Genomic DNA, 27,943 nt, shown 5'->3' with positions numbered 1-27,943 from the left:
TAAGGCTTTACTGAATCTTCATCTCTTAGGTATAAATATTTCTCCTTCATTCATTCGTCATATACTATAGATCCCTTGACGGAAGAGAGCCTTCAGGGATGTCAAAAGGGTCAATGTATCTATCAACAAAAGAGAAGCAATTATTGTAAACTAAATCTATGTACTTGGAACTAGATGTATACACTTATTTTTTTCACACTTATGCAACTAAATGGTACAGAAAAAAAGAGACACACAGTCCAGTGTATGTGAATCCATGGCTTCAGTTTAGTCTCAGAGTAAACTCATGACTACCTGTTATTCTACTAGTTTACTGGATAAGGTGATATCTCTGATAAGCTTTTAATTTTTATTGCTTTTAATGGTAAATATTGCTTTAATGCCTTCATCACTATTTTCCCAAGTTCATAAAATTACTAGTTTGTTTACTAATTATAACCATCTGAAAAATTGTAGTATCTGGCTACAAGTAAAATAAATAATAAGTTTAAAAAGTGGGTAAATGTTTTACTACTTCCTCATGAACTTCAAACACCATGATTTAAAATAATATTAATAATCATAAAATTGCTATTTATAATTTAAATATCTCTAGAATCCACTGACTTTTGAAAATAAATATTTCATTTGTAGGGTTTACAGAAGCTGTGGAAGGTCTGTCATGTGTTACTAAAACTGCTATAAACTCTGGTGATTGTATACTTTTTTCTGAAATATCTACTTCTTATAGCAAGCTTGCAGTTTTTGACTGTTGATTGAGTATTGTTCATCAGATTTCACTTTTCACTGTATAAGACTGCCAGTCTAAATGGCTTCCCTGGACCACTTAACTTCATATTACTCACCAATTTATTTGCACACCATGTTTGATTTTTTTTTTTAAAAAAAATAGAGAAGGAGGAACTTCTGAACAGAGAGCGGATCACGAAGTAAATTTTAGGAGAAGAGGAGCTATTTATGGTACCTGTTGCCAAATTAATGACAACACACCTCTTATGACATCAAAAAATATTGTCATGAGACACTGACTGTGTGCTGATACAAGCTGATTCTTACTGAAAGTAAAATAGCCACAAGTCACTATTAAATATTGTGTGTCAGTACTATCACCTGTTTCGAATCAGTTCATTTTCAGATGACAGTTCTAGTTAAGATATTCTATAATTATTGCAATTGACATAATTGGGATGTGGTATGGTGCATGGGACAACAAAGTAAAATTTTTTTCTTGTTTGCTAACAATTTTATCAGTCAACAATTACAAGGTAACAACCTGATCAAACATTTTTGCCATTTGTGGCATCTTCTATTTCTGTGAACTGCGGGGAAATTAATAATACAATTTTTGTCCTTGTTGAAAGTGAAACATTACATCTCATTCTGCCAACTTTTGACACACAGTTTGTTCTTTGGTTATCAGCTAAGTGTTCAGATGAATGTCTTACTCCATCATCACAGAACAGAGAGCTTTTGCTAATTTCTTCTCCTTCTTCTTCTTCTTCTTCTTCTTCTCCTCCTCCTCCTCCTCCTCAATTTTCTTTAGTATTCATGGCAACTGTGATGGTCAGCAGTGTTTTCTTGCTTTATTTGCAATATTGCTTTCATCATGGAAGTGAAGTGAAAAGTAGGTACAGATCACAAGGAATATATGAGGGTTGGAACTTAAATAGTGGCAACTATTTATTCACAATCGATACAAAAGAGTTACATGTTTGCACCTGCTACTGCCCTTCAAACTAGTCATCAGCGTTTTGTAGAACCCATTGCCAGTGATGCGGAAGGTGTGGTATACCGTTAGCAGAGCCTGTTCTGTTGATTGTGCGAATGGAGCGGTCTACTGCCTGTTGAATTTCTGGAACAGTACTGAAGCGAATGCCATGAAGTGGTTCCTTCATCTTCAGAATCAAATCAAAGTCACAAGGAGTTAAGTCCGCTGAGTAAGGTGGATCGTACAGTACTTCCCAGTCCCATCGACTGAACAGAGCAGCCACAGCTTGTGCTATATGTGCTCATGCATTGTCGTGCAGAGTGACGGGTGGGTTGTGCAGAAAGTGTCGCCGCTTCTTTTGCAAAGCTCGTTGCAGGTGATGCTCCAAAAACAAACAGTAATAATGTGCATTGACAGTATGCCTGGAGGAACATAATGCGTTAGGTTAACACCATCACAGTCGTACACGAGAATCACCGTAACTTTAGACCGCTCCATTCACATCATCAACATAAAAGGCTCTGCTAACGGTATACTACACCTTCCATATCGCTGGCAACTGGTTCTACACAATGCTGGTGACTACTTTGAAGGACAGTAACAGGTGCAAACATACTCTTTTGTATCAGTTGTGAATAAATAGTTGTAATAATGAATACTTTGTTCAAGAATCACAGGAGGAGGAAGTGTACATGTAAAAGGTGCAGAAACACTTAAAGATTCCAGCTGGATTACATCACGGTCAGGCAGAAATTCCAAAATCAGATATTGCATTGTGAGGCATACCCAGGAACATTTTCAGCTTTTGGATGAAGTCCTCCTTCCAAAGCATTCACACCACAACAGCTCACATATACATGGCCAATGTCTCCGGACACAATGGCGTGGCTATGTTTGATGTGAGCAGCAGTTCAGCTGGGGGTGGGTAGTAGGGTTAAGGAAGTGGCATGGGGTGGAGAGGGGGAGGCACAGCAGAGTAGGGGTAAGGAATGGGCATGGGGTGGCAAGGGCAAGGCATAGCAGAGTACAGGTGGGGGAGATGCTCATGCTGCCTGTGGAAGTGTGCATAGATATGGTGGGGACAGGGTAGGGCTGCTAGGTGCAGCACAGTGAAGTTGTGTGGTGGGAGGGAGAGGAGAGGAGAGAAGCGGGACAGAGGAGAGAAGCGGGACAGAGGAGAGAAGCGGGACAGAGGAGAGAAGCGGGACAGAGGAGAGAAGCGGGACAGAGGAGAGAAGCGGGACAGAGGAGAGAAGCGGGACAGAGGAGAGAAGCGGGACAGACGAGAGAAGCAGGTTAGAGGAAAGGGCCTGTAGGTGCGTTGGAAGGCATATGTATTGGAGTAGGGGTAGGGAGGTCAGAGGGGTTATGGGAATCAAGGATAAATTGTTGTAGTGAAAGAATTCCCACCTGCACAATTCAGGAAGGCTGTGGCAGCTGGTGGTGGTGGTGGTGGTGGTGGTGTGAAGAATCTATATAGCACCACTGTAATGCAGTCACTGAACTGAAGCACATCATATTGGGCTGCATGCCCAACAAATGGATGGTCCACCTGCTTGTAGACCAGTTTGGCGACAAGCATTTTCTATATGCTGAATCTGTCCTTCCAATTGTGGCTAAGCCATGTCTCCGCAATATCCTCTTTCAGGAGTGCTAGTTCTGCATGGTTCACAGGAGAGCTTCTGTAAAGTTGGAAGGTAGGAGACGAGATACTGGCAGAAGTAAAGCTGTGAGGATGGGGCGTGAGTCGTGCTTGGGTAGCTCAGTTGGTAGAGCACTTGCCCGCGAAAGGCAAAGGTCCCGAGTTTGCGTCTTGGTCCGGCACACAGTTTTAATCTGCCAGGAAGTTTTATTTACTGTGTTTATAGCTTTTTAAAATGTGAATCTGAAAGCGGGACTCCTACTGTTGACATTTTGGTCAACTTTTGAAGATACAAGAATGAACTGTACAGAGAATAGCTGTGGAAACACCAGGAAATATTGATTTCATGTTGCATGAAAGCTATAACACAAATGAATGGTTTTGAGAAGAGTGTTTTAAGGCACTCCGTATTTGGTATGTATGATCACAAAAACGTGTTACAGCTAAGCATGAGAAAATTGCCTTCAAAGCAAGCACTTCATCAGTACAATGAATTTTAAAAGGCCTTGGTTTCAACTATGTAAAAAGGAAAGATGGGAGAAAGTTTTCAATGGAAAAGGTGATAGCACAAGCCACATTCCTTGGAACAATGCACATAATAAGAGAAGAAGGTCATTCAACAGCACATCACCTTGGTGAGACATGGGTGAATCAAAATCGTGTGTGGTGGTGGTTTTAAGGTCCTCACAGGAAAAAGTTCTCAGCAATTATTAAGCATTACAGCTCTTCTTCTAGTTTTGTTCTTGAGATAAAACTTGTATTTAGGTGGGAGGGAGGGAGGGAGGGAGGGAGGGAGAGCACCAGCGATTAACATGTGGAAATGAATGCTGTCAATTTCAAGAACTGGTTCACTAAATAGTTCTTGCCATATCTTGCTCTGAAGTTGGTTACTGTAATGGTCAATGCTGTTACAGACAGAAAACAAAGTACAAACACCAGAAAAGCAGGTATTGTGTTCTGGCTTAAAATATAAAACTGCTCTGCACAGTATGAATCAGGCTTGCGTCAAACTCCTGCAACTCGTTAATTTAGACGAGTTGTTCGACAACATGTACGAACTTTGTTGTTTTCTTTCTTCTTCTTTTTTTTTCACACGAATGAGGTTACACAATTTTGTGTTTAACCCACAGCACTCTCAGTATAATCGGGTTGGATTAATTTGGGCACTGGTTAAAAATTATGTGGTGGAAAAGAACAAGACAATGCAGATAATAAATGCTTGAGCATGAAGTAATAGACAGCATCTTCCCTTCAGTATGGGCAGATTGACGCTGCATTGCTTTTGGAAGAGGTCTTTGATAAGGAGGTGAAGGCAGATGTTGGTGGTAGGCAATGAAAACCTCTTAACTCCATCTGTCTATGAAAATCTCTTAATTCCAGAAACTAGTAGCTTCTTTATCAAAGAGAGATTTGAAAGTGTGTGGGATTTTCTAATTTGTCAATAACTAGGCTTCTACTATGTAATTACTCATGTAGCAATGTTACGTCTATCACTTTCTATATTTTATATATCTAAAAACAAAGACGATGTGACTTACCAAATGAAAGTGCTGGCAGGTCGACAGACACACAAACGAACACAAACATACACACAAAATTCAAGCTTTCGCAACAAACTGTTGCCTCATCAGGAAAGAGGGAAGGAGAGGGAAAGACGAAAGGATGTGGGTTTTAAGGGAGAAGGTAAGGAGTCATTCCAATCCCGGGAGCGGAAAGACTTACCTTAGGGGGAAAAAAGGACGGGTATACACTCGCACACACACATATCCATCCACACATATACAGACACAAGCAGACATCTCACAAGCAGACATATTTAAAGACAAAGAGTTTGGGCAGTATATTATAACTTTCTATATTTTTTAAGAAATCATTTTTGCTTATCCTGTAAAATTTAACAAAATAGAGTTACAAGGTTTTCATTGTCTACCATCGATATAACCTTGAACGTATCATCAAAAATTTGTAATCATAAGTTCAGATATGGACTCAGACAGCAGTCATGATTGTATTATGATTTAGACATTGGTACAAGGTAAGGTAATAATAAATCTTGGTTTTAATGACTCGTGAATTAAAAAATGTTTTTGTTTGTCAACACAGCAATTTAATAGTACATGAGAATTTTGTATCATTTATTGATTGGTAATTTTCACCCTAAGGAGTATGCAGGCATTCACTTTTGAGTGTTATAACTACAATTTTTAACTTATTGCCCAAGGAGAAGGAGCTAGCTAATTGTGAAATTTTAGCTTTTCCCAGCATGCATTATGCTCTAATGACTTGCAAGAATGAAAGTAATCAAAAACTCTGATATCTTGACAGGTAACCCCTGTCATTTTTAAGGCACAACCTGGAAAACGACAGAGAGATTACCTGTTGAGATATCAGTGGTTCTCAATGTTATCATGAAGCATTCCCTTCACTTATTCTAAGAAGATGATTAGTTGTTTGCTTCTTCCATTTATCATAAATGTGGTCTCTCACTCAACACACTCCGTTCCGTGATCCGAGGCATGTTCCCTTTTTAAAAGCAGTTGATTTATCCACTATTGGCTTGCTAGGCCTATCGCAGCTTCACCACAGCCCCGTTAGCCGTCACATTTCAGGGTTCCCATAGGGCCTTCCCAGCTACCGTAGCGGTCCTGGGGCACACGAAGTCCCCGCTGTACATCGCCCCTATAGGCAGTGCTTTTTGCCGATGACCTGATGTTATGGGGAAATTGCGAGAAGGAGGTGCAAGAGCAGTTAGATGCATGGGAGGCAATGGCAGCACAATATGGAATGCATTTCTCTGCAAAGAAAAGTGAAATAATTGTCACAACAAGGAAGAAGAATAGGCCAAATGTGGATATAACTTGTGGAGGGGAAAAACTACAAGTGGTAGAGAACTTCAAGTACCTGGGAAGCATGATTGAAAGTAAGGGGGGAAACACAATGGAAATAAATGAAAGGTGCAGAAAAGCAGGGCAGTTCTACAAATGGATTAGGGGGCTTATTTGGAGCAAGGAGGTGCCACAGAAATCCAAGGGAATTATATACCGAACCTACTTTGTCCCCATATTGGCATACGGAAGTGAGACATGGGTAATGCACAAAAGCGACAAAAGTAGAATACAGGCTAGTGAAATGAAGTTCCAGAGGAGCAGGTTGAGTGTAACAAGACGAGACAGATTGCGAAATGTGTATGTGAGGGAAAGACTAAAGGAGGAACCAGTACAGGACAGGATATAAAAATCAAGACTGCAGTGGTATGGACACATGAAGAGAATGGATGAGGGAAGAATTCCAAAGAGGATGTTTGATCTGCAACTGGAGGGGAAGAGGCCCAGAGGAAGACCAAGAGATAGATGGGTGAAGGGAGTGAAGGAATGTGTGATGAGAAGAGGAGAGAACTGGACGAAGGTGGAAGAGGGGGAATGGTGGAAAGACAGAACATGATGGAGAGGCTTGTGTTCCCGACAGATCCAGCCAGTGGCTGGAAACTGTCCAAGATGATGATGATGACTCAACACACTGACCATTTACACGATAGTCTTTTGCCCGAGTCTTTGCTACCAGTAATTTTATTTTGTGTACAGTGATTTACACGTAACTGCAGGCAAAAACACACACACACACACACACACACACACACACACACACACACACACACACAATTAATAATGATTTTGGTTGGTGTTTGATGATAAATATTGCAGCCAGTTTCGATGACCTTAGCTTTATACAATTCTCTTTTTGAGAAAAATTGCATTTTGACATATTCATAAAGTTGTGTCAGCTGTTCTTGCCTTCCAGCATCACACGCAAGCTGTGGAGCAGCACATCTCTCATGTAGACAGTTGATTCAAATCGGTTTTAAAATTTATTTTCTTCTCATAGATATGAATGTATAATACCATGTTCACAGGTAAATGCACCTGACTGTTGTGTGCAGCAACACACACTGGCAAAGTGGACATGGTTTGCTCACACACTGCCACTGCACTACAGAAACCTCATCCCCACCAAACTTACCTGTTGCTGTGACTCTCTGCCTTCCTACATGGCATGATCTATGGAAGAAACACACACTGGGTCATGGACCCAGTGTGTGCTTTACCTGAGAGGACTGGACAAGTGGTAGCACGAGAAATTACTCAGAGAAACACTGTCAGTTGTAGTTACTAGGCAAAATGTTGTTACCCTGCTTGTGATGTGCTTAAACAAAAAATAATCTACAATGGCTGAAGAAATTTTGTGGGAGGTGTATTGCAACATTAAGTGAGAATAATGATCAAGCCTGGACATACCAGAACATGGCAGTTCTCAAGGCCTATGGAATTTTCATGTTGCGATTGGAACATGAGTACAACCACTAAAACTGATGTGGCCCTGAAGGCATGGATAAGACAATGCCAAGGTTATGTTCCTAATTTCCACATCATTAGACAAAGATCAATTGTAAAAACCATTAGCTTGTAAAATAACATATGCATTCTGGAACAAGTTGAGTTTTGTTCAAAACTAACAATCAGAAACAAGTAAGTTAACATTAATGTAGCATTTTCATGTCCATCAGATAGATACAAATGATTTGGTCATTATGCACATAGCTAAAGTCCAAAATCTGCCATCGCAGCTCCAAAATGTTTGAGAAAGTGTATCAGATGTAGCAACAATGATGCAAATCACCACATCATTGACTTTAAGGTACAATGCATTTAAAATAGCATGCCAACTGATCAACAAAATGTGGAAATACTGACAGAATGCTTATTACAGTAGAGTACCAATTGGTCATGGATGATAAATTCGGTAAGTTTTCAGCATTGGTGATCACTAAGCAAAATAAGAAGTCAATTTAATCTCATAAAACCAACTATTAGGAAGAGCAAAAAATATGAGTATTCTTACAGCAAAAAGTGTGGTCATTTTGCTCAGGACTGCTGGAAGAAAAAGTGATGTGTGGCGAAACATAAATGTGTCAAAGACGTATATGACAGTACACTTATTGTCTCAACAGATAAAATATGTCCTGTTGCCAAAATGTCATGTGAGACTTGTGTGAAACGACTCGAATACAATCAGACGTATAGTTGATGGATAGTGGTACGTTATATCACTTGATATTTCAATGGGTATATTTCTTGTAGTTTTGGTCTGTAACAGAATGTGTATCACTCAACAATAATAAAAAATGTGAAATCACCTGAATGGGAACTAAAATTGTCAACAAATAAGTTGATGATAAATGAGTGAGGTACATCTTATACATTTTGTATTTTGCACATAGTAGCTACTAACAAGAACTTGTTTAGTGTCAGAATATGTACTTCAGAGAAAATCTCTGCATTTTTTGAAGAAGGTCAAGTTATATTACTGCACAACAATGATACTGTGGCAGAAATTGTGCAGCAAGGAAACACTATTTGTAGGTTGTTTTTCATTATGAAATCCATTTGAGCAAGTGATGAAGTAATTGTTGCAATGTATAACCTGAAACAGTGGTATGAAAAACTGATGCACGTCAATAAGATTGATACTTCAGCATATGTTGGTCAAGGCGATTGTTGAAGGCCTTCATATAACCCTGTCAGCTAGACTTCACTTCAACACCTAAGACATAATTTGTTCTTCAAACACTTGTGAATTTATGCTTTTGTACATCTGCAGTTCAATGTCACTTGAATCAGTTGGAGGTGCAAAGTTTTTGTCACATTAAAAAATGCAACTAGATACACGATCATTTATTTTCTCAGAAACAAATCAAATAATACTGATCAGTTTCATGAATTTAACACTCTAGCATTGAACAAGTTTGGTCAAAGAATCAAAACACTGTCTGTGAACAATACTATTGAGTGCATTAATTGCGACATGAAACAGCTTCTGAGAAACCTTGCAGTATAGCTGGAAATTACCACACCATACACACCACAACAGAATGGCAGCAGAATGGCAGATCCAAGAGAGACAATCTAAAAACTGTTGACACAATGCCAAAGCCCAAAAAGTTATATTTGTTGAGTACCAAGGAGAACTGACAAAAGTTTTTTACCCCACAAATCAGAAAGTTTATGTATGGATCGTGCGATGTCACATTCAATTAGTAGCAGCACAACACCAGCAACACAAGAAGTTGATGACATATGCCTGGAGATCACTTATGATGATGAACGAGAATTCATGGATCATGACAAGCAAGCTCACATTGGGCCATTACAAGTACAGGAAGAGACAGAGCCTCCATAAACTGATATATAAGAGCAGCACAACAGCTAACAGAAGAGCAACCTAGTCAAATACAATGGACATGGCTACAATATCTGTACCATTTACAGGTATTGCCTAGCATGGCTTACTGTGCTGATACAATGTCTGTCTACCAGATGTTCAACTATCTTTGCTGCTGGTGACCAGCACATGGTCTTTATTCTTTTGTATATGTTTACATTGTTTTCAAGGAAATGTTCTGTGCCTTGAGTGTGTTTGTTTTATTCAAGAAATGAAATTCATTCATCATATGTTGTTACAATTTAATCACAGCCTTTCCAATAGCTAATAACACCAGAAAAACATTAATTTACTGTGATACGGCTTTACTTTCTTTGCATCAATCAAATCTCCAAAGGGCATTCAGTTACGTTGAAGGCTTTACTTGGAAAGTGAAAAAGTAAAACATGTAGTGAATGAAGCTTTTCAGCACCAAAAAATCTGATGGAGGTAATTTTCATTTATGGAAGTATCAAATGGAAATTATCTTTTGAGCTGAGAAATTGCTAGATGATGTTAACGAAAGTAAAGTAAGACTAGTGAATGCAGGGGTGCACAGAACTTGCACTTCTTATTTTGTCTGGTATGGAATTTGACCAACTGTAAACTGTTATAGCATGTGCTACAGCAAATGTACACGGAATAGGCTTAAGATGATTCAAGAGTCATGATCTACAATAAATAAAGCAGCACTGAAACAACAGTTCTTTAGTTACAAGATGGCACTCTGTGATACTACTTCACAACATATTACTAAAGTTAAAACATTAGCACAGTTACTTGCAGATGTTTGTGAACCATTGGGAGATACAGACAAGACTGCCAAAGTTTTAGGTGGGCTTCCGGCAAAATATGGTTCCTTTGTTACAAGGTGGGACTCGTGTGATGAAAAGAGGCAGACTTCTGATAATTTAAAGGTACGTTTACACTGGGATACATGTATCGCGACATGTATGAGCGACATGTCAATTTGACATGTCGCGATACATCACCTCATACAAAAATTCACGGAACTTGTATGCGGACCCTCCAGCTCATACATGTCGCGTATACATTTTGTATATCGCTTTTTGGCCATATACGCTACATGTATGAGCGACATTTGAAGAACTCGCGCATGCGCAGTACTATCATTTCCTGTCGTCTTGTCGACTGCCGCTTATTTCGACGATTAGCGCATGCGTAGTACCAGGCTCTTTGGCGGCTGTGTGAGTTTTGAAGGTGCCGACTGTCATTTCGACATTAATGTAGCTGCGTAGAATATCAAAAAGTGCCATATTCAACATTATTCTTCGTGTTTGCGAGGCCATTGTGCAAGTTTTATCCCAAGAAGTGAAGGTAAAAGTTTTATATATATATCAGTGTATGTAATACATTATATAATTTTTTCATGCATCTGGCATGTATATCAATATTTTGCTATTATTCCGGCGGCCTCGCGTGATAATGTTGACAACGGATGCTGACAATCGTGTGTGAGACGTTGGCATTAGCAATCGCGCGACAATGCAAATGTTTTGTCATGAAATCTTCGTTTTACGAGGAATCCCCAGTGGCTAAAAAACGAAGTGTTACTGCCAACTGATCCTCTGGTGGAATCGCTTCCCGAAAGTTTGTGTTGGTTTTGGACACAAGAGGAGCCACAAGTGATAACAAACCGCGGAAATCCTCCATACTCATCCTAACATAATTTCTAAAATATGCGACATCCTCTAGTGTTAATTCGCGAGAAACTCTCTGTGCCACCATCTACGCTTCCTCCGCCTTTTCTTCCTATCATCTTCCAAAAGAGCAAGTGTATCAGCACATAAAAATGTGAAATCTTCCAAATCGTCGTCGGAAGCTATCGCACAGTGATACATATCAACCTGTGTAAACGCACGCTCATACATGTATGAGGTTGATACTTGTCAACTCATACAAGTCGCGATACATGTCGCAAAGTCGCATATACATGTATCTCATACATGTGCCGATACAAATCGCAGTGTAAATGCACCTTAACAGCAACGTTACTGACAGAGGAGCAACATTTGCCGCAGACTGATGAAATGACGACTGCATTTGCTGCTGTTAATGGTAATCACAGAAGGAAAAGCTTCAGCAATTTAAGCAAAAGTTCTGTGAATAAGAAGAATGTTGAGTGCTGTTATTGGCATTATAAGGCCGAGTGCAAGGAAAGACTGATGAAATTGTCAAGTGAAAATCAAGAACCTAAACATCAAGTTCTGAGTGCAGAAATTAGGAACATTTTAGCTACTAATTGTGAAAATGTTTGACTTGCTGATAGCACAACATCAAACCACATGATGTCACACAAGGAATGGTTTTTAATGCTTAAACCACTAGGGAAGTTTGAAGTCCCTGTTCACATAAGAGATAATTCAAATGTGAATGCTCAAGGTATTGGATCAGTCAAGTTGAATGCACTAGTAAATGGTGTAAGGGAACCTCGTACACTGGACAATACATTGTGTGTAATTAGTTTGGAAGTCATATTTAACAAACAATAAGATCAATGTACTTGGTGAGGGGCTGGGGGCAGGTGGTGTAAAAGCTGAAAATCAGTGTTACGGGATGTTATTTTGTATGGACAATGTGGAGCAAGAAATTGTGCATCATCTGACTTATTGCACAAGAGGTTGGGAGATGTCAATTCCAAAAACTTAAAGTAAGTGCCCAACTGTGGTTTGATTCCAGAAATAAAATCAAATGCCTTATGTAAGCTTTTAAGTTTTTCTGTGAAACATGTCAATATGATACAAGCTGCATAGGAAGGGATTTAGATCAAGTTTTCAGACTCGTGCCTGTGCTCCAGAAGAATTTATTCATGCTGATGTATGTGGAGAGATACCACACACATCACTAGGTGGACCCAACTATTTTGTTGTATTTGAAGATGACTGTACTTCATATAGGTTTGTATATTTTCTCAAGACCAAGTGATGTTGCTTCTATGTTCTCAGGGTTTCAACAGTTGGGGAAAGGGCAAGAAAGGATTAAGCTTTAAGTTATTAGTACTGTAAATGGAACAGACTTGGTTAATTATAAGCTTCATAACCATTTCTAGAAGCCTGGTATCATCCATGAAACTGGTTCACCATATACATCAGAGCAGAATGGTAAATCTAAATCTGAAATCAGATCTATAGTGAAAAGTGCTTGAACAATGCTTATCGATTTTGGTCTTCCAAATACTCTTTGGACAGAGTTGGCAGTACAGCAGTCTGTACATTAAATCACTGTACATGTAAGCCTAATTGTGATGAGGTGCCTTATGATTGGATTGTTTTGTTTTAGGGCACAGAAACAACTGGGGTCATATGAGCTCAAGTCAAAACTATAGAACACGAAGACAGAGAGGAGTTAAAAAACGACTACATGTCAGTCCCAATAGACGTAAGAGAAGACAGCTAAAAACAGGGACATGGAGAAAGGTCTATAAAATACATTACAGAGAAACGGAGGTTCATAACTAAAAATTAAATGGCCTTTGCCATATTGCTATGAAGGATAAAAAGTAAAATCCCAGTTGACAGCCCACGTGCTGTTCCTAAAACAGCCAATAACTCAGATGGCAAACCCAAGTTGGAACGTAAACAGTTAAAAAATGGGCATTCTGTCAGGAAATGGCAGACAGTTAAAATATGGGCATAATGTACACAAAGTGGTGGGGGAGCACCACTTCACAAAAGGCAACAGCTAAAAATGCAGTGCCCAGTATGCAATCTAGTTAAAATGACTTCCTCACAGCAGGAGGGCAGATAGGAGGTCGTCCAAGCCGCTGGGAGAGGCTTAATAATGTGGAGCTTATCACGAAGGGAGGACCAATGGTGATGCCAAAGTGACACCACCTCCTGACAGACAGCATCACAGAGATCATCAGTGGGAATATAGGAACTAGTGGGCTGAGGTATGAGGACTGCAGCCTTGGCAGCAGTGCCAGCAGCCTCGTTTCCTGGCAGACTCACATGACCAAGAACCCACATAAACATCACAGTGGCTCTATATAGAATCAGCAAGTGACAGTTTTCCTGGATCCGTTGCACTAAGGGATGAGCAGTGTACAGTGCACAGAGACTTTGAAGGGCACTGAGAGTGTCTGAGCAGAGGACACAATTGAAAAGCCTGTGTCGCTGGATGTCCTCTGTGGCTTGATACAGGGCAAAGGACTCTGCTGTAAATACTGAGCAGTGTACCAGAAGCTGATACCGAAAAACGTCAGTGCCAATGATGAAGACACACTCGACACCATGGGCAATCCGAGAGCCATCAGTGTACACAAAAGTAGTATTGCAAAGTTCCATGTGAAGGTCATGAAATTGAAGGTGACTGAGCGGGGCTGGAGTAAGCTCTTAGGAAGCAAATGAAGTCCAAGGTGAACATGGGCCGCTGCACAAAGCCAAGGTCGTGAAGGTTTCACATCCACCAGGAAAGTTGCAGTTAGTGTCAAGTTAAGCCACCAGAGCAACAGCCAAAAGCAGACTCCAGGAGGTAACAGAGAAGAAGGACGCACCCCATACTGGTGATCAAAGGAGTCAGCGAAGGAGGCGGCATATGATGGCTGGCCAAGCATGGCAAACGGCATGCATACCTGCTGAGGAGAAAGTCACAGTGGTAGGACAGTGATAGTTCAAGCAAACAGACTCTCAACTGAGCTAGTGTAAACGGCACCAGTGGCCAAACGGAGGCCATCATTATATGTAAGGGTGGTGGGAGAAACCAATTGCCCCACTAGAAATTCATACAAACGGTTTTGTCAGTGGAGATACTTTATGAGAAATGGTTTAGGAAGAAATGAGCATTAAAGCATATGAGAAGATTTGGTGCTGAATGCTTTATGCATACTGGCAAACAATTTCAATCTAAATTTCCAAGTAACTCAAAGAAGATGGTACTGGTTGATTACAGTAACAATTATAGGCTGTAACAAGGAAGACAACTGTGTCACAAGACGTTATTTTCAATGAAAATGCCACAGGATATCCTACAGAACTCAAGGCCAACAACATTATATACGAATACAGTTTCCTGACATGAATTTAAACAACCTGTTGAAAACAAAGAGGAATTTGTGCAAGACCATGGAGCCTATGTTACTGATTAGGCTTCTCAAACAGGGAAAAAACTTCAGGCATCATGATGAGTTTTGCGCTCCTGTTCATTTCTGAAATTATCTGATTTATGCAGCAATTATTGATCATGAGCAAACTTTCAAGGAGGCAATGGCATGGAGGCTCTGAAAAAAGATGTGAAGCAATGAGAGATGCAATATCTTCATTGGATCTAAATAATACCTGGGTTTTAGTGTATCTATCTCCAGACTGCCACACTGTTGGTTGTAAGTGGTTTCACAAAATTAAACGTAAAATGAGTGGTAGCTTAATGAGGTATAAAGCTAGATTATGTGCAAAAGGTTATTCTCAGAAAACTAGACTTGATTATGGAGAAACCTATTCACCTGCTGTTTGGTATGGATCAATTCACATTCTTTTGGCTTTGGCAGGAGTGCAAGATATGGACATGAAGCAATTTTATATGAAAACTTATTTTCTCAATGGTGATTTGCAAGAAGATATTCATGAAACATCCTGAAGGCTTCATTAGTGAAAATGCAAATTTAGTACAAAAATTAAACAAAAGGATTTTTTTGCTGAAGCAGATTCCTTGATGCTGGAATCAAAATTTTTTTCAATTTTTTTTAAGTGTTTTGATTTCAAACAGCTTCATTCAGATTACTGAGTATTTTGTGCTCAAGCTGACGACCAAGAAGTATTTTTGGTTATTTTCGTTGATGCTGGACTGATTATGAGTAAAGCAACAGCAATTACAAATAAAATACTTGAATAATTCAAAATGTGTTTTGAAATTGTGGCTGACAATCCCAGTTACTCTTTGGGATTGGAAATCAAGTAAGACCATGAAAGTAAAGAACTGTTTATCTATGAAGAAGGCTACATTAGTCATCCTCAGAAAAATTCAACATGAACAGTTGCAGGCCCTATGCAACATCCACTGATTGCAGATTAAGGTTACTGTTGCATTTAGGATAGTGCCTAGTGAATGAAGACAAGAAATCTATGGAAAATGTTCCATTTCATGAGGCTGTAGGTAGACTGACGTTTGCTGACACAGTGACATGACCTGATATTTTTCTGCCAAGTTAAGTCAGTCAGTTTCTTAACAACTCTGGGCCTGAGCATTGGACTGGTGTTAAACAAATCCTAAAATATCTTCAAGGCACAACAGACAGCAGAATTGAACACTATAGTAATAAGCTTAAACTTCATATGCATTTAGATGCTGATTTTGCTGGAGATATTGATACTCCCTATTCAACAACAGGCATTGACCAGCTGACACATTACATGGACATCTTGTAGGCAAAAATGTGTAGCCAGATCTATGAAAGAAGCAGATTATGTTACAGCATCTGATACAGTTACTGAAATCAACTGGCTTTGTACACTGTTAAAAGAGCTTGGAGTTAACATGGGGCAACCTACACCATTTCTTGTTGGCAACCAAAGTGCATTACTATTAATGAGAAACAATGAACATCACAAAAGGATTAAACATATCGATATAAATTCCCATTATGTTCCTGAAAAAATAAATTATGATACTGTTATTGTTCCTTATGTTAAGCCAGAAGATCAACTGGCACCCAGTTTACAGAAGCACTGTCAGAAGAAAAGTTTCAGGCTAATTGTAAATCAGCATTGATTGAGTCTCTAAAACCAACAAACAAGAGTGGGAGTGTTGTGTAGTATACCCTGTTGTGCTGATATAATGTTTTCATATGCCTGATGTTTTACTATCTTTGCTGCTTCTGAACAGCACACAGTCTTTTATTCCTTTGCACATGTTTACATCGTTCTCAAGGGAATGTTCTGTGTCTAGAAATTTTAAGTGAGAAAGATGTGAAGCTGATTTCATCAAATATTATGCGTCTAATAGTTTCAGGGGAGCAGTTTCTGTTCCTAACTCAAAATGCTCAAGAAACACAATGTGCAAAGGAACTGGAATCTCATGAGGAGAACAAAACTTGGAAGATTGTTCCTAAAACGAGTAGTCAGCAAGTTACTGGCTCAAAGTGGATCTTTCAAAGTCCTATCTGATGCCAAAGGCAAGATTGCTCTCTAGAAAGAACAGCTTTGTGTGAAAAGCTTCAAACAGGAGTATGTCAACTATACAGTATGACTCTTAAAGAGTTTTCCTGGGAACTGTCACATAATAAGATCTAGAGATGATGCAGTTCACATTGGCACTGCATTTCTACATGGCAACTATCTGAGGGGGTGGTATTGTCACAAAGTATCCTGTAGTCTGAAAGCTTGAGATGTCACTATACAAGCTCAAGCAGGTTCCTTCATGCTAAAACAAGAAGTTTTTAAATTTTCTTTTTCAGCTTAATTTTCAAACAGATGACACTGATCCCCATTTGTTACATGGTAAAATCAGTGGTGTAGTTGTGATGTTAGCATTATATGCAGATGATGGGCTTATGGCATCAAAATAGAGAGAAGCGATTCATAAAGCTGTCACATCACCAGACAAATCTTTTTGTATTATAATCAGAGATGATCACTGTTTCGTGAGATTACTATCAGAGATGGAAGTGGGAGTGAGTGAGACCACGCATGAAAGAAAATGTTAATATGGGACACTGACACAAAAATAATAATTGAAGAGTTTGGAATGAGTGATGCAAATGGTTTAAGTGTTCCAGTCGATCCTAATGTACATTTATTATCCACCAAGAAAACTATCCAAGGTTGAGAAAATACTGTACCATGAGCAGTAAGATCACTTATGCTTTTGCCTCTTATCCACCCACAACCAGGCATTTCATTTGTCAACAGTGTGAGCTGTTTTCTGAATGATCATAATAAGGCATATCAGCAAGTGGTAAAGAGAGTTTTCTGGTATCTGACTGAAACAGAAGATGATGGTATAAAGTACTCCAGCAGTGTTAGATAACTAAAGTAGTTTGTTCAGATGCTGATTAAACTGGTGACATCATGTAGCAAAAATAAGTTTATTTGCAAAACTTAATAATGTAAAAGGACATACACAATTGCTGAAACAGCAAGGTTGTTGTAAAGGTTTTCCGTGCTTCCAATTAGCTTCAGCATGCTTAAGGATAAAGTTTCTAGTTTTCAGAGATGTGTACACATTTACTCTTTGTTCATCATTATATGCATTCTCTGTCTTTTGTCATTCATTCTAAAGGACACTAGTTCAGTGTAATAAATCTGATACTAACAACTAGTTTATATGCTTGAAGAAGGATAACCTCATATCTAAATTTAGAAAGAGTATGGATAATATATTTTGGACATGTGTACCATTTTCTGTCATATGATATTTTACTACGGGGGAACATGTCAAATATCCATGAATGAAGTCTTCATATTACAGAAGAAAGCATTGAGGATAGTAGCTAAAGTCAAATTGAGAACTACATGCAAAGATTTATTTATAAATTTTAATTTTCAACTGTATACACAATGTGCATGTACTAAACAATTAAAATAGTAATAGAGGACATAAAATTTACTAGCAGAAATATGGAATTTCATGATAAAATACATGGAGGAGAGAAGATTTTCACTTATACTCTAGAAGAGACAGACTATGGAAAGCAATCCATGAATCAAAGGAGTCATGTACTAGACTCCTTTTTAATCACTGAGCTCAAAAAGGTGGTGGTTGAAAAATTTAAGAGGGCTCAGAAGAAATGGCATCTGCAAGTGTCCATTTGACCCAGAACTGAATCATGGAGCTGAGTAAAAATAAGATCTAAAGCACTGTACTATTAGTGCTTTTTCCTATAAATGTAACTGTGTAAGTTAAGAATGTGTGCATTTTAAATCCACAGTGTTATGCTGTTAATTTGGGTTTCAAAAGAATTATATGTACAGTCTCATACTTTTAAGCTCGTGCATGTTTTGTCACATTTAAAAGTAAATAAATAAGTAAATATAATATAGGGAAACATTCCATGTGGGAAAAATATATCTAAAAACAAAGATGATGTAACTTACGAAATGAAAGCGTTGGTATGTTGATAGAGACACTAACAAACACAAACACACACACAAAATTCAAGCTTTCGCAACCCATGGTTGCTTCATCAGGAAAGAGGGAAGGAGAGGGAAAGACGAAAGGATGTGTGTTTTAAGGGAGAGGGTAAGGAGTCATTCCAATCCCGGGAGCGGAAAGACTTACCTTAGGGGGAAAAAGGGACAGGTATACACTCGCACAAACACATATGTCTGCTTGTGTGTGTGTGTGTGTGTGTGTGTGTGTGTGTGTGTGTGTGTGTGGGCGCGCGCGAGTCTATACCTGTCCCTTTTTCCCCCTAAGGTAAGTCTTTCCGCTTCCGGGGTTGGAATGACTCCTTACCCTCTCCCTTAAAACACACATCCTTTCGTCTTTCCCTCTCCTTCCCTCTTTCCTGATGAAGCAACCGTGGGTTGCGAAAGCTTGAATTTTGTGTGTTTGTGTTTGTTAGTGTCTCTGTCAACATACCAACGCTTTCATTTGGTAAGTTACATCATCTTTGTTTTCAGATATAAATAAGTAAATAAATAAATAAATAAATAAAGTAAGAAGAAGAAATCAAATATGAAATTACAAACATGGCCCAAGGAAATTTTTCTCTTCATGTCAATCTTGTCATTTTATCAACTAACAGCAAAGACAACAAGTACATACCCTCAATGTGTTCAACAGTTCAATATATTCTGTAGCTACATCATAAAATGCTGCCATTTCTGAGAAGAGGGAGCCAAGATATGACTGTGAAGGTTGCTCAGCCAATTTACTTTCCACTTCCTGCAAATCTTTCTTTATCTTCTCCTCTTTTTGCTTTTTCCCAGATTCCATGAATGATCGGGACATCATGTCTTCCACAGAAATCTTCTCTACACGTAAAAGTCTCAGTATCATTGAATAAGTCAGTCGAAATTTGGACACCAATTCCTTTGGACTGCCTAAAACAGTGAAAAATTCACATTCTTATATACACTTATATCCATATGATATATGCAAAAAGAAAGAAAAGAAACAAATGCACAGTAAAAGATTAAAAAATAAATATGTTCAATGTGATAACGGAAAATCCTGGGTGAGTATGAAAAATGTTGTGAACATAGACAACTGCTCACAGTACACAGAAGTGCTGAGCAGTACACTGACAGACAAAGACGAAACTAAGCACTGTAGTTCGTCATTCAAACTTTTGCAGTGAGTGGTTGTCTTTATTCGTTATATTTCAAAAATATGGTATGGTGTGGTACATTAATTTTTTAAGCATTATAGACATAAACCAATACATAATAGGGCAGCAGTAGCAGAAACAGAAAAATAAAGTTAGTAAGGTATGCATGGATGTGTGTTTAAGTGCACATTCATGTAAAGCTAGCACAAACGGTCCCATAGGACTGTCACTAAATATTTTTAAGTCTCTGGTCTGTTTTAATGTGAAAGAGCAAAGAAATTATATTTGCCATAATTTAAATGAGTCTACAGAAGAGTGTGGTAGTGTGAACACATTGGAGAATGCCTTCAGTGATTTAGATATAAAACCAATATTTTATTTGACCATGATGGACAGATGTTAACAAGATCAAGAAGAAAAGTACTGTATCACAGAATCATGAACAGTGACTCGATCATGGTGTTCAAAAAATGCTGGAAAGAGATCTATAAAACAGAGCAGAGATGGAAAATTTAACTCTTTTTTAAACATTTTTACAGTCCTATGAATCTCATTTCCCCTGAAACCAACCAAGGGTAAAACTGAACAAAAGCAAGGATAACGGATGGTAATTTCTCAGATTAACATATTTTATACAGAGAACAATCCTTTGAATGTGTGGGCCACAATATTCTACTTAGCAAACTAAAATTTTATGGCATTAATGGCACCTCTCTTCCATGGATGGAATCTTACCTTCACAACAGAAAGCAGATGTTCTCATTCACAGACTGTGTCACAGGTATGAAACAAGCCACAGAACGGAGCAATGTAACAGAGGCTCCACAATGATCGATACTGGGCCCACTCTTGTTCTAAAGCCTTCATAAATTATTGAGCTCGGCACAATATTGCTGTACAGAGGTAGGTGTGTGTGTGTGTTAGTAAGTTGTTCCCTTCACTTCATGAGAAATTAATGGTAACATACAAAATGAATCACTATGTGTAAAATATTCCCTGTGGCCCAGCTAGATAAGTTAAAATGGAGTGAAAGTATAGAAAAAAATATTACATTCAGTCCAGTATGGTATGTTCTTAGAATTGTCTTTTTTAGGGTATTGGCTTATTTTTTCATATTTTCACTGCCTGATGTCTTGTAGAATAATTCTTGTAGGCAGTGCATCTAAAGTACATGAAATATTTATTCAGCAGAAAAAAAGCTGTAAAAATATTGTATCAAGTAGATAACTGCAGAAGGATGCCCTTATGTTGTTGGGGAGGAGGGGTGTGCTAGACTTGTGAGTGTGGAGTATTTTAGTATTTTGGAAAGACTGATGGCAACTCACAAGTAGCAATAAAAAAGGTTCCAGTTCCAACTCTGTTAAAAACCTGTGTAATACTGACTTTTAAATGGTTTTCTTGGAAGAAAAACATCTGACTATTTTTTCGGGGATGTGTGGGATGGGGTGCCCTCTCCCCAGGCCCCCAGATATGGGTGCCCTTGAACTGCAGAGACCTTTTTAAGTACCTTTGAATTCATGAAATCACTTCCACACACATTTGCGCATACACAAACAAAGCACATAAATTGAACACTACTACTATCAAGTTTGGAGATTTGCATCTAAGTGAGACAGAAAATTATTAATTCTTGGGCATGATGGTGGATAGGTACTTGAGATGGGAGAATAATATAAATAACAACTGTCATAAAATATGTTCAAGAGTATTTTCATGGGAAAAATACCATGTCAGTGAACACACAAACATTACTAACATTGTACCACAGGCTAGTCCTTTTGAACTATCATATGATATCCTGGTTTGGGGAACTACTGAAAATGTGCATATACAAAATATTACTGAAGCTACAAAAGAAAGCTGTATAGTATATAACAAAATGATTTCCTAGGTAATCCTGCAGAACTGAATTCGGGGGAATAAGCATACTAACAGTATCATCACTATAGGTGTCTGAAACAATTACTTCCGCAAAAACTAACTGTGCTGCATTGTTAAACAGAGATACACAGGACTGTAAGATATGTAAAAACGATTATTACAATGATGGAAGTCAGCCCAAATTAACTGATGAGTAGCCTGCAAATGGTGGGTGCTTTCTATACAATTGTTTATCACACTATACAAAAATGACAGAAAATATTGCTGTTTTCAAAAGTGAACTAAAATGCCACTTGGTTAATATCCATCCATATAGTGTTGAAGAATGTTTTGCAGCTAAAAATTAAAGTAGTACATTTGTACGTAACAGTATAAATGTGTGTAAAATTTTTCAGAAAGCACCAATTGACTTTAATATATGTTATATTCATCTGTATGCAATCATTGTTCTTTTTTGTTATTTTAACATAGATAAGAACCAGTAAACTCCTGATTGAACAGTGAAGCTACCGCATATGAAACAGCTTCAAACATCTGATTACAAATGAGTTAATATGTTAAATATTTGACTTTACACATAAAAACCACAATAGTTTATAAAAGATTGGAAATGATGCTTAAACTTTGTTGGGAGTCACAAAGTTCTGTAATTATTAAACACTGGTTGGATACGGTCTAGATAATTTGTGCCCAATTCTAAGCAAAAAGCAAGTTTTTCATACTTCTCAATCCTTATGGTGTCATATCTCCTGAGCTATGTGCCATACAAGAATGTAATTTTGTAGATACATTCACTGATATATGTAGGTACTGTCTGCATAGCGTGTTGCAAATAAAGTTAGTAATAAAGAGGTAATATATCAAAACTCCATGCCTGATGTAGAAGTTTTACTGCAGAGCATTTTAAGCAGAAGCTAGTTTTTTACACCTCTAAATGTCTATAATGTCCTATCTCCTGACTTAGGAGTTATACAATGATACAATTTGCAAGTACATTTAGTAGTATATGTGGATACTGTCTGAAAACTGTGTTGGGCAGCAACAAAGTAATAAATTAAAATGCCTTGCCCGATGTAAAGTTGTACTGCATCAACAGCACAAATGTAGTATGAGATAAACTTTTCTCCTTTCATCATTTTGTGAAGGTTTGAAATTATATGCGAAGCTTGTTGTAAGTTCTTAAGTGCTCTCATTCTCAAGCAATGGATGAATAAAGCTCAGGTATTCACTCACTGCCAGATATGCTGCCTCAAGAGAAACATACAGTTTCTAACTTTAACACTTGTCTTATTGTGTTAAACTTTTAACACAAGAATATACCTCTTAATGAGTACATTATGAAAGAATTTTAAATTTTTAAATTCTATCAATAACTGCACAAAGTATTGAAAATCAAATTCTTGTTGGCCCTGGAAGATGTCAGATAAGCAAACTGCAACTAGATCCAGGACAATCTCTTAGTAATATAGGCCTAAATGGAATTCGTTGAAATAGATTTGTGTAGCTCCATGAATCATACTAATACAATCTGTGTGTTTGTCAGTGTTTTTAGCTTCTTAAATTAAGATAACTATATATTTTATTGACATATTCATATAATTTAAAATAAAAAAATAAACCTCCATGTAAACATGACATATTGTACAGAATGGTCCATAGACAAATAAAACTTTTACTATTTACTCATCAGTGCCTCTTAATTAGAATTGGTCAACACGAAAATAGGTTACTGTAACAATTTGTAGGGATGGAATGAACATACATGTTCAGTAGCAGGTAAAGTAAGTGGTAGATTATGGGTCATGGGTAAGACTCTAAGAAAATGCAGCCAGTCTACAAAATTGCTTACAAACACTTACCTAACTCATCCTAAAAGACTGGTCAAGAATGTGGGATCCATATCAAATAGGACTAACAGGAGCACTGAATGTACACAAAGAAGGGCTGCACAAACAGTTGCAGGTTTGTTTGACCCATAGTAGAGTGTGTCAGAGAGACCGAAAAAACTGAACTGGCAGACACATTTGTTTATTTATTTTCTGTCCATATAACACGAAGCTAGACACAAACTGTCCTAATTATAAAGTCCCAAGAACCAGTTTTAAGTGAGGTACTTTGTAATGTATTATACTTCTCCACACATGGTTCACACAGTAATTGCAAAGACAAAATAGACTAAGTACAGCATGCACAGAGGTGTTTATGCAATCATTCTTCCAGCATTACACATGCAAATGGAACAGGGAGAAGCCTTAATATGTGGCACAGTGGGAGGTTCCCTCCACCATACACCTCACAGTGGTTTGATGATTATTTCATGTTGACTCTGCCTCCTTGTCTACAGTTCAGAGTGGAATTATGTACTCTGGTGCACAGGTATCCCACAAACCCCTGTCTAACATAAAGAAAGGGATCAGGAATGTCAATCACTTTAAAAAAAATTAAAAACAAACCTCACTAGTCACTCCTACCTGTTATCTGAATAGCTAGATAAATGGATTGAAAAGTTCAGTTAAGTGTTCATTCTAAAGTTACATGCTAAGTGGTAATGTATTGCGAACAAGATTCAGTATTTACATATGTAAGCAACTACTTTCTTTGAAACCAGAGTAAACAAGTGAATACTAAGCTGACACACAAGTATTCAATATAAATGATTACACAGCAGCTCTGTTGAAAGAAGTATTTTCCTTCTAATTTATTCGCTATAAGCACAGCTAGCATTAACAATTTACGCATACAACTTGAGATTTATGAATTGCTTGTCTTATGTTAATGCACATCTAGATTTGTTTCGCATCTCCGCATTTCTCCCTTCGTTGGAATCTATGGAATGGAATGGACTGAATGAATGTACACTGAAACATATATTCCAGTAAAATAGGACATAAAGAGGGAGTATCTGACGGACATGACATGCAGGGGAGGAGTTGTGTTGTTGTTGTGGTCTTCAGTCCTGAGACTGGTTTGATGCAGCTCTCCATGCTACTCTATCCTGTGCAAGCTTCTTCATCTCCCAGTACCTACTGCAACCTACATCCCTCTGAATCTGCTTAGTGTATTCATCTTTTGGTCTCCCTCTAAGATTTTTACCCTCCACACTGCCCTTCAATGCTAAATTGGTGATCCCTTGATGCCTCAGAACATGTCCTATCAACCGATCCCTTCTTCTAGTCAAGTTGTGCCACAGACTCCTCTTCTCTCCAATTCTATTCAGTACCTCCTCATTAGTTATGTGGTCTACCCATCTAATCTTCAGCATTCTTCTGTAGCACCACATTTCGAAAGCTTCTATTCTCTTCTTGTCTAAACTATTTATCGTCCATGTTTCACTTCCATATATGGCTACACTCCGTACAAATACTTTCAGAAACGCCTTCCTGACACTTAAATCTATACTTGATGTTAACAAATTTCTCTTCTTCAGAAATGCTTTCCTTGCCATTGTCAATCTCCATTTTATATCCTCTGTACTTCTCACCATCATCAGTTATTTTGCTCCCCAAATAGCAAAACTCCTTTACTACTTTAACGGTCTCATTTCCTAATCTAATTCCCTCAGCATCACCCGACTTAATTCGACTACATTCCATTATCCTCGTTTTGCTTTTGTTGATGTTCATCTTATATCCTCCTTTCAAGACACTGTCCATTCCATTCAACTGCTCTTCCAAGTCCTTTGCTGTCTCTGACAGAATTACAATGTCATAGGCAAACCTCAAAGTTTTTATTTCTTCTCCATGGGTTTTAATACCTACTCCGAATTTTTCTTTTGTTTCCTTTACTGCTTGCTCAATATACAGATTGAATAACATCGGGGAGAGTCTACAACCCTGTCTCACTCCCTTCCCAACCACTGCTTCCCTTTCATGTCCCTAGACTCTTGTAACTGCCATCTGGTTTCTTTACAAATTGTAAATTGCCTTTCGCTCCCTAAATTATACCCCTGCCACCTTCAGAATTTGAAAGAGAGTATTCCAGTCAACATTGTCAAAAGCTTTCTCTAAGTCTACAAATGCTAGAAACGTAGGTTTGCCTTTTCTTATTCTAGTTTCTAAGTAAGTCATAGGGTCAATATTGCCTCACGTCAATATTTCTACGGAATCCAAATTGATCTTCCCCGAGGTCAGCTTCTACAAGTATTTCCATTCATCTGTAAAGAATTTGTGTTAGTATTTTGCATCCGTGGCTTATTAAACTGATAGTTCGGTAAATTGCACTTCCTGTCGATCTCATTTTTGAGACATTTGTATTCCTTTCTGCCTGCTTCATTTACTGCATTTTTATATTTTCTCCTTTCATCAATTAAATTCAATATTTCTTCTGTTACCCAAGGATTTCTACTAGCCCTCGTCTTTTTACCTACTTGATGCTCTGCTGCCTTCACTACTTGATCCCTCAGAACTACCCATTCTTCTTCTACTGTACTTCTTTCCCCCATTCCTGTCAATTGTTCCCTTATGCTCTCCCTGAAACTCTGTACAACCTGTGGTTTAGTCAGTTTATCCTGGTCCCATCTCCTTAAATTCCCACCTTTTGGCACTTTCTTCAGTTCTAATCTACAGTTCAAATGGTTCAAACGGCTCTGAGTACTATGGGACTCAACTGCTGTGGTCATAAGTCCCCTAGAACTTAGAACTACTTAAACCTAACTAACCTAAGGACATCACACACATCCATGCCCGAGGCAGGATTCGAACCTGTGACCGTAGCGGTCGTGCGGTTCCAGACTGTAGCGCCTTTAACCGCTCGGCCACTCCGGCCGGCTCTAATCTACAGTTCATAAGCAATATATTGTGGTCAGAGTCCACATCAGCCCCTGGAAATGTCTTACAATTTGAAACCTGGTTTGTAAATCTCTGTCTTACCATTACATAGTCTATCTGATACCTTCTAGTATCTCCAAGATTCTTCCATGTATACAACCTTCTTTCATGATTCTTGAACCAAGTGTTAGCTATGATTAAGTTATGCTCTGTGCAAAATTCTACTAGGCAGCTTCCTCTTTCATTTCTTACCCCCAATCCATATTCACCTTCTACATTTCCTTCTCTCCCTTTTCCTACTATCGAAAGGATAAAAAGAAAATTATATTAAACACAATTTTTACAGCTAATTTAAAATTATCATGAGCAGTTGTGAAAGGCTCGCCACCTTCACACATTCTCTAGAACGTCGTCTATTTCTAAGGATAGCATTTTATGCCTTAGTATAATGTTAAGGTGAAATTTAACTTATTCGGATCTTAATGAGATAAGGTATTTTCATCACCAGTAAATTGACAGAAGACCAAAAGAATTGCAATATACATTCCCAATTACAAAACTGTATGTCAGAGCCTGGAGTCTTTGCACTAATGGTGGTCAGCACATGCATCAAGCTTGCTTGTAAACTTGGTATTTGCTCAACAGAGGGGGAGGGATTAACTCATGGCTCGTGTACACATGCTCAAACGTAACTTGATCATACTCTTAACAGAAGGGAAATCAGCAAAGTGTGATAATTAATTACCTGTGATTAAAAACTGAATGCATGATACATAGATGTTGAATGAATACATTACAATATTTCGATTTTTGCATTTACTTGCTCTTTTGTTTCTAAACATCATAGTATCAGAAAATGGTCACACAACTCATTTGTTGATAATGTCCCTAGAAGCAACACTTTTGTTTGTTATCATACTCAATTTATAAAGTCATTTCATGACTATTAAGCGGAAGAAATAATATAACAACATGACTGCTACGTATCTAGATTGCATTAAAAGTATCTTCAGAATAGAAAACTGTGTTTTCACAAATTCTTTGCATTTTCTCTCTTATGGTACGACTGTCTTCAGAAAAAAATCTACTTGACCCTGTTATCGTTATGAATTAAGGGGGGTAGGACATCAAATGGGCCAACTTGGAGCAGGAGAGGCATCACAGGACATTTTAGTTTTCACTGTCTATACTTTTACAAATAAATTCATAAAACATTGTCAGCATGACCAGGAAGGATTCAGGATTCACACTCATAGTATGGGAAGTTCAAAAATATAGCAATATAATTTTTTTTTTACATGTGAAATTTCATCATTTTTTCGCTTACTATTGGCTGCATTTGTTCCTATAGGTATACTTTTCTTCATAAGTAAGAGAGATTCTTTGATGAATTTTGCACAGCATACAAACCATACTTACAGATGTATGAAACTCTAGAATTCATTTAATTTATGAAAGAATGA

The 27,943-nt window shown here is 38.1% G+C and overlaps 1 protein-coding gene across 1 annotated transcript in view; it reads right to left on the bottom strand.

Moving 5' to 3' along the window:
• The window catches only part of LOC126259724 (helicase SKI2W), a 157,750-nt gene that overhangs the window by 59,746 nt on the left and 70,061 nt on the right, over positions 1-27,943 (bottom strand). The window contains exon 12 of the mRNA XM_049956704.1: positions 19,329-19,606. Within this exon, the coding sequence (XP_049812661.1) occupies positions 19,329-19,606 (278 nt within the window). The remainder of the gene's footprint in view (positions 1-19,328; positions 19,607-27,943) is intronic.

This window comes from Schistocerca nitens, chromosome 5, assembly GCF_023898315.1.
Source record: "Schistocerca nitens isolate TAMUIC-IGC-003100 chromosome 5, iqSchNite1.1, whole genome shotgun sequence".
Lineage (NCBI taxonomy): Eukaryota > Metazoa > Arthropoda > Insecta > Orthoptera > Acrididae > Schistocerca > Schistocerca nitens.
The sequence above is the reverse complement of the archived record's forward strand: the minus strand, read 5'-3'. Positions and strand labels throughout refer to the sequence as shown.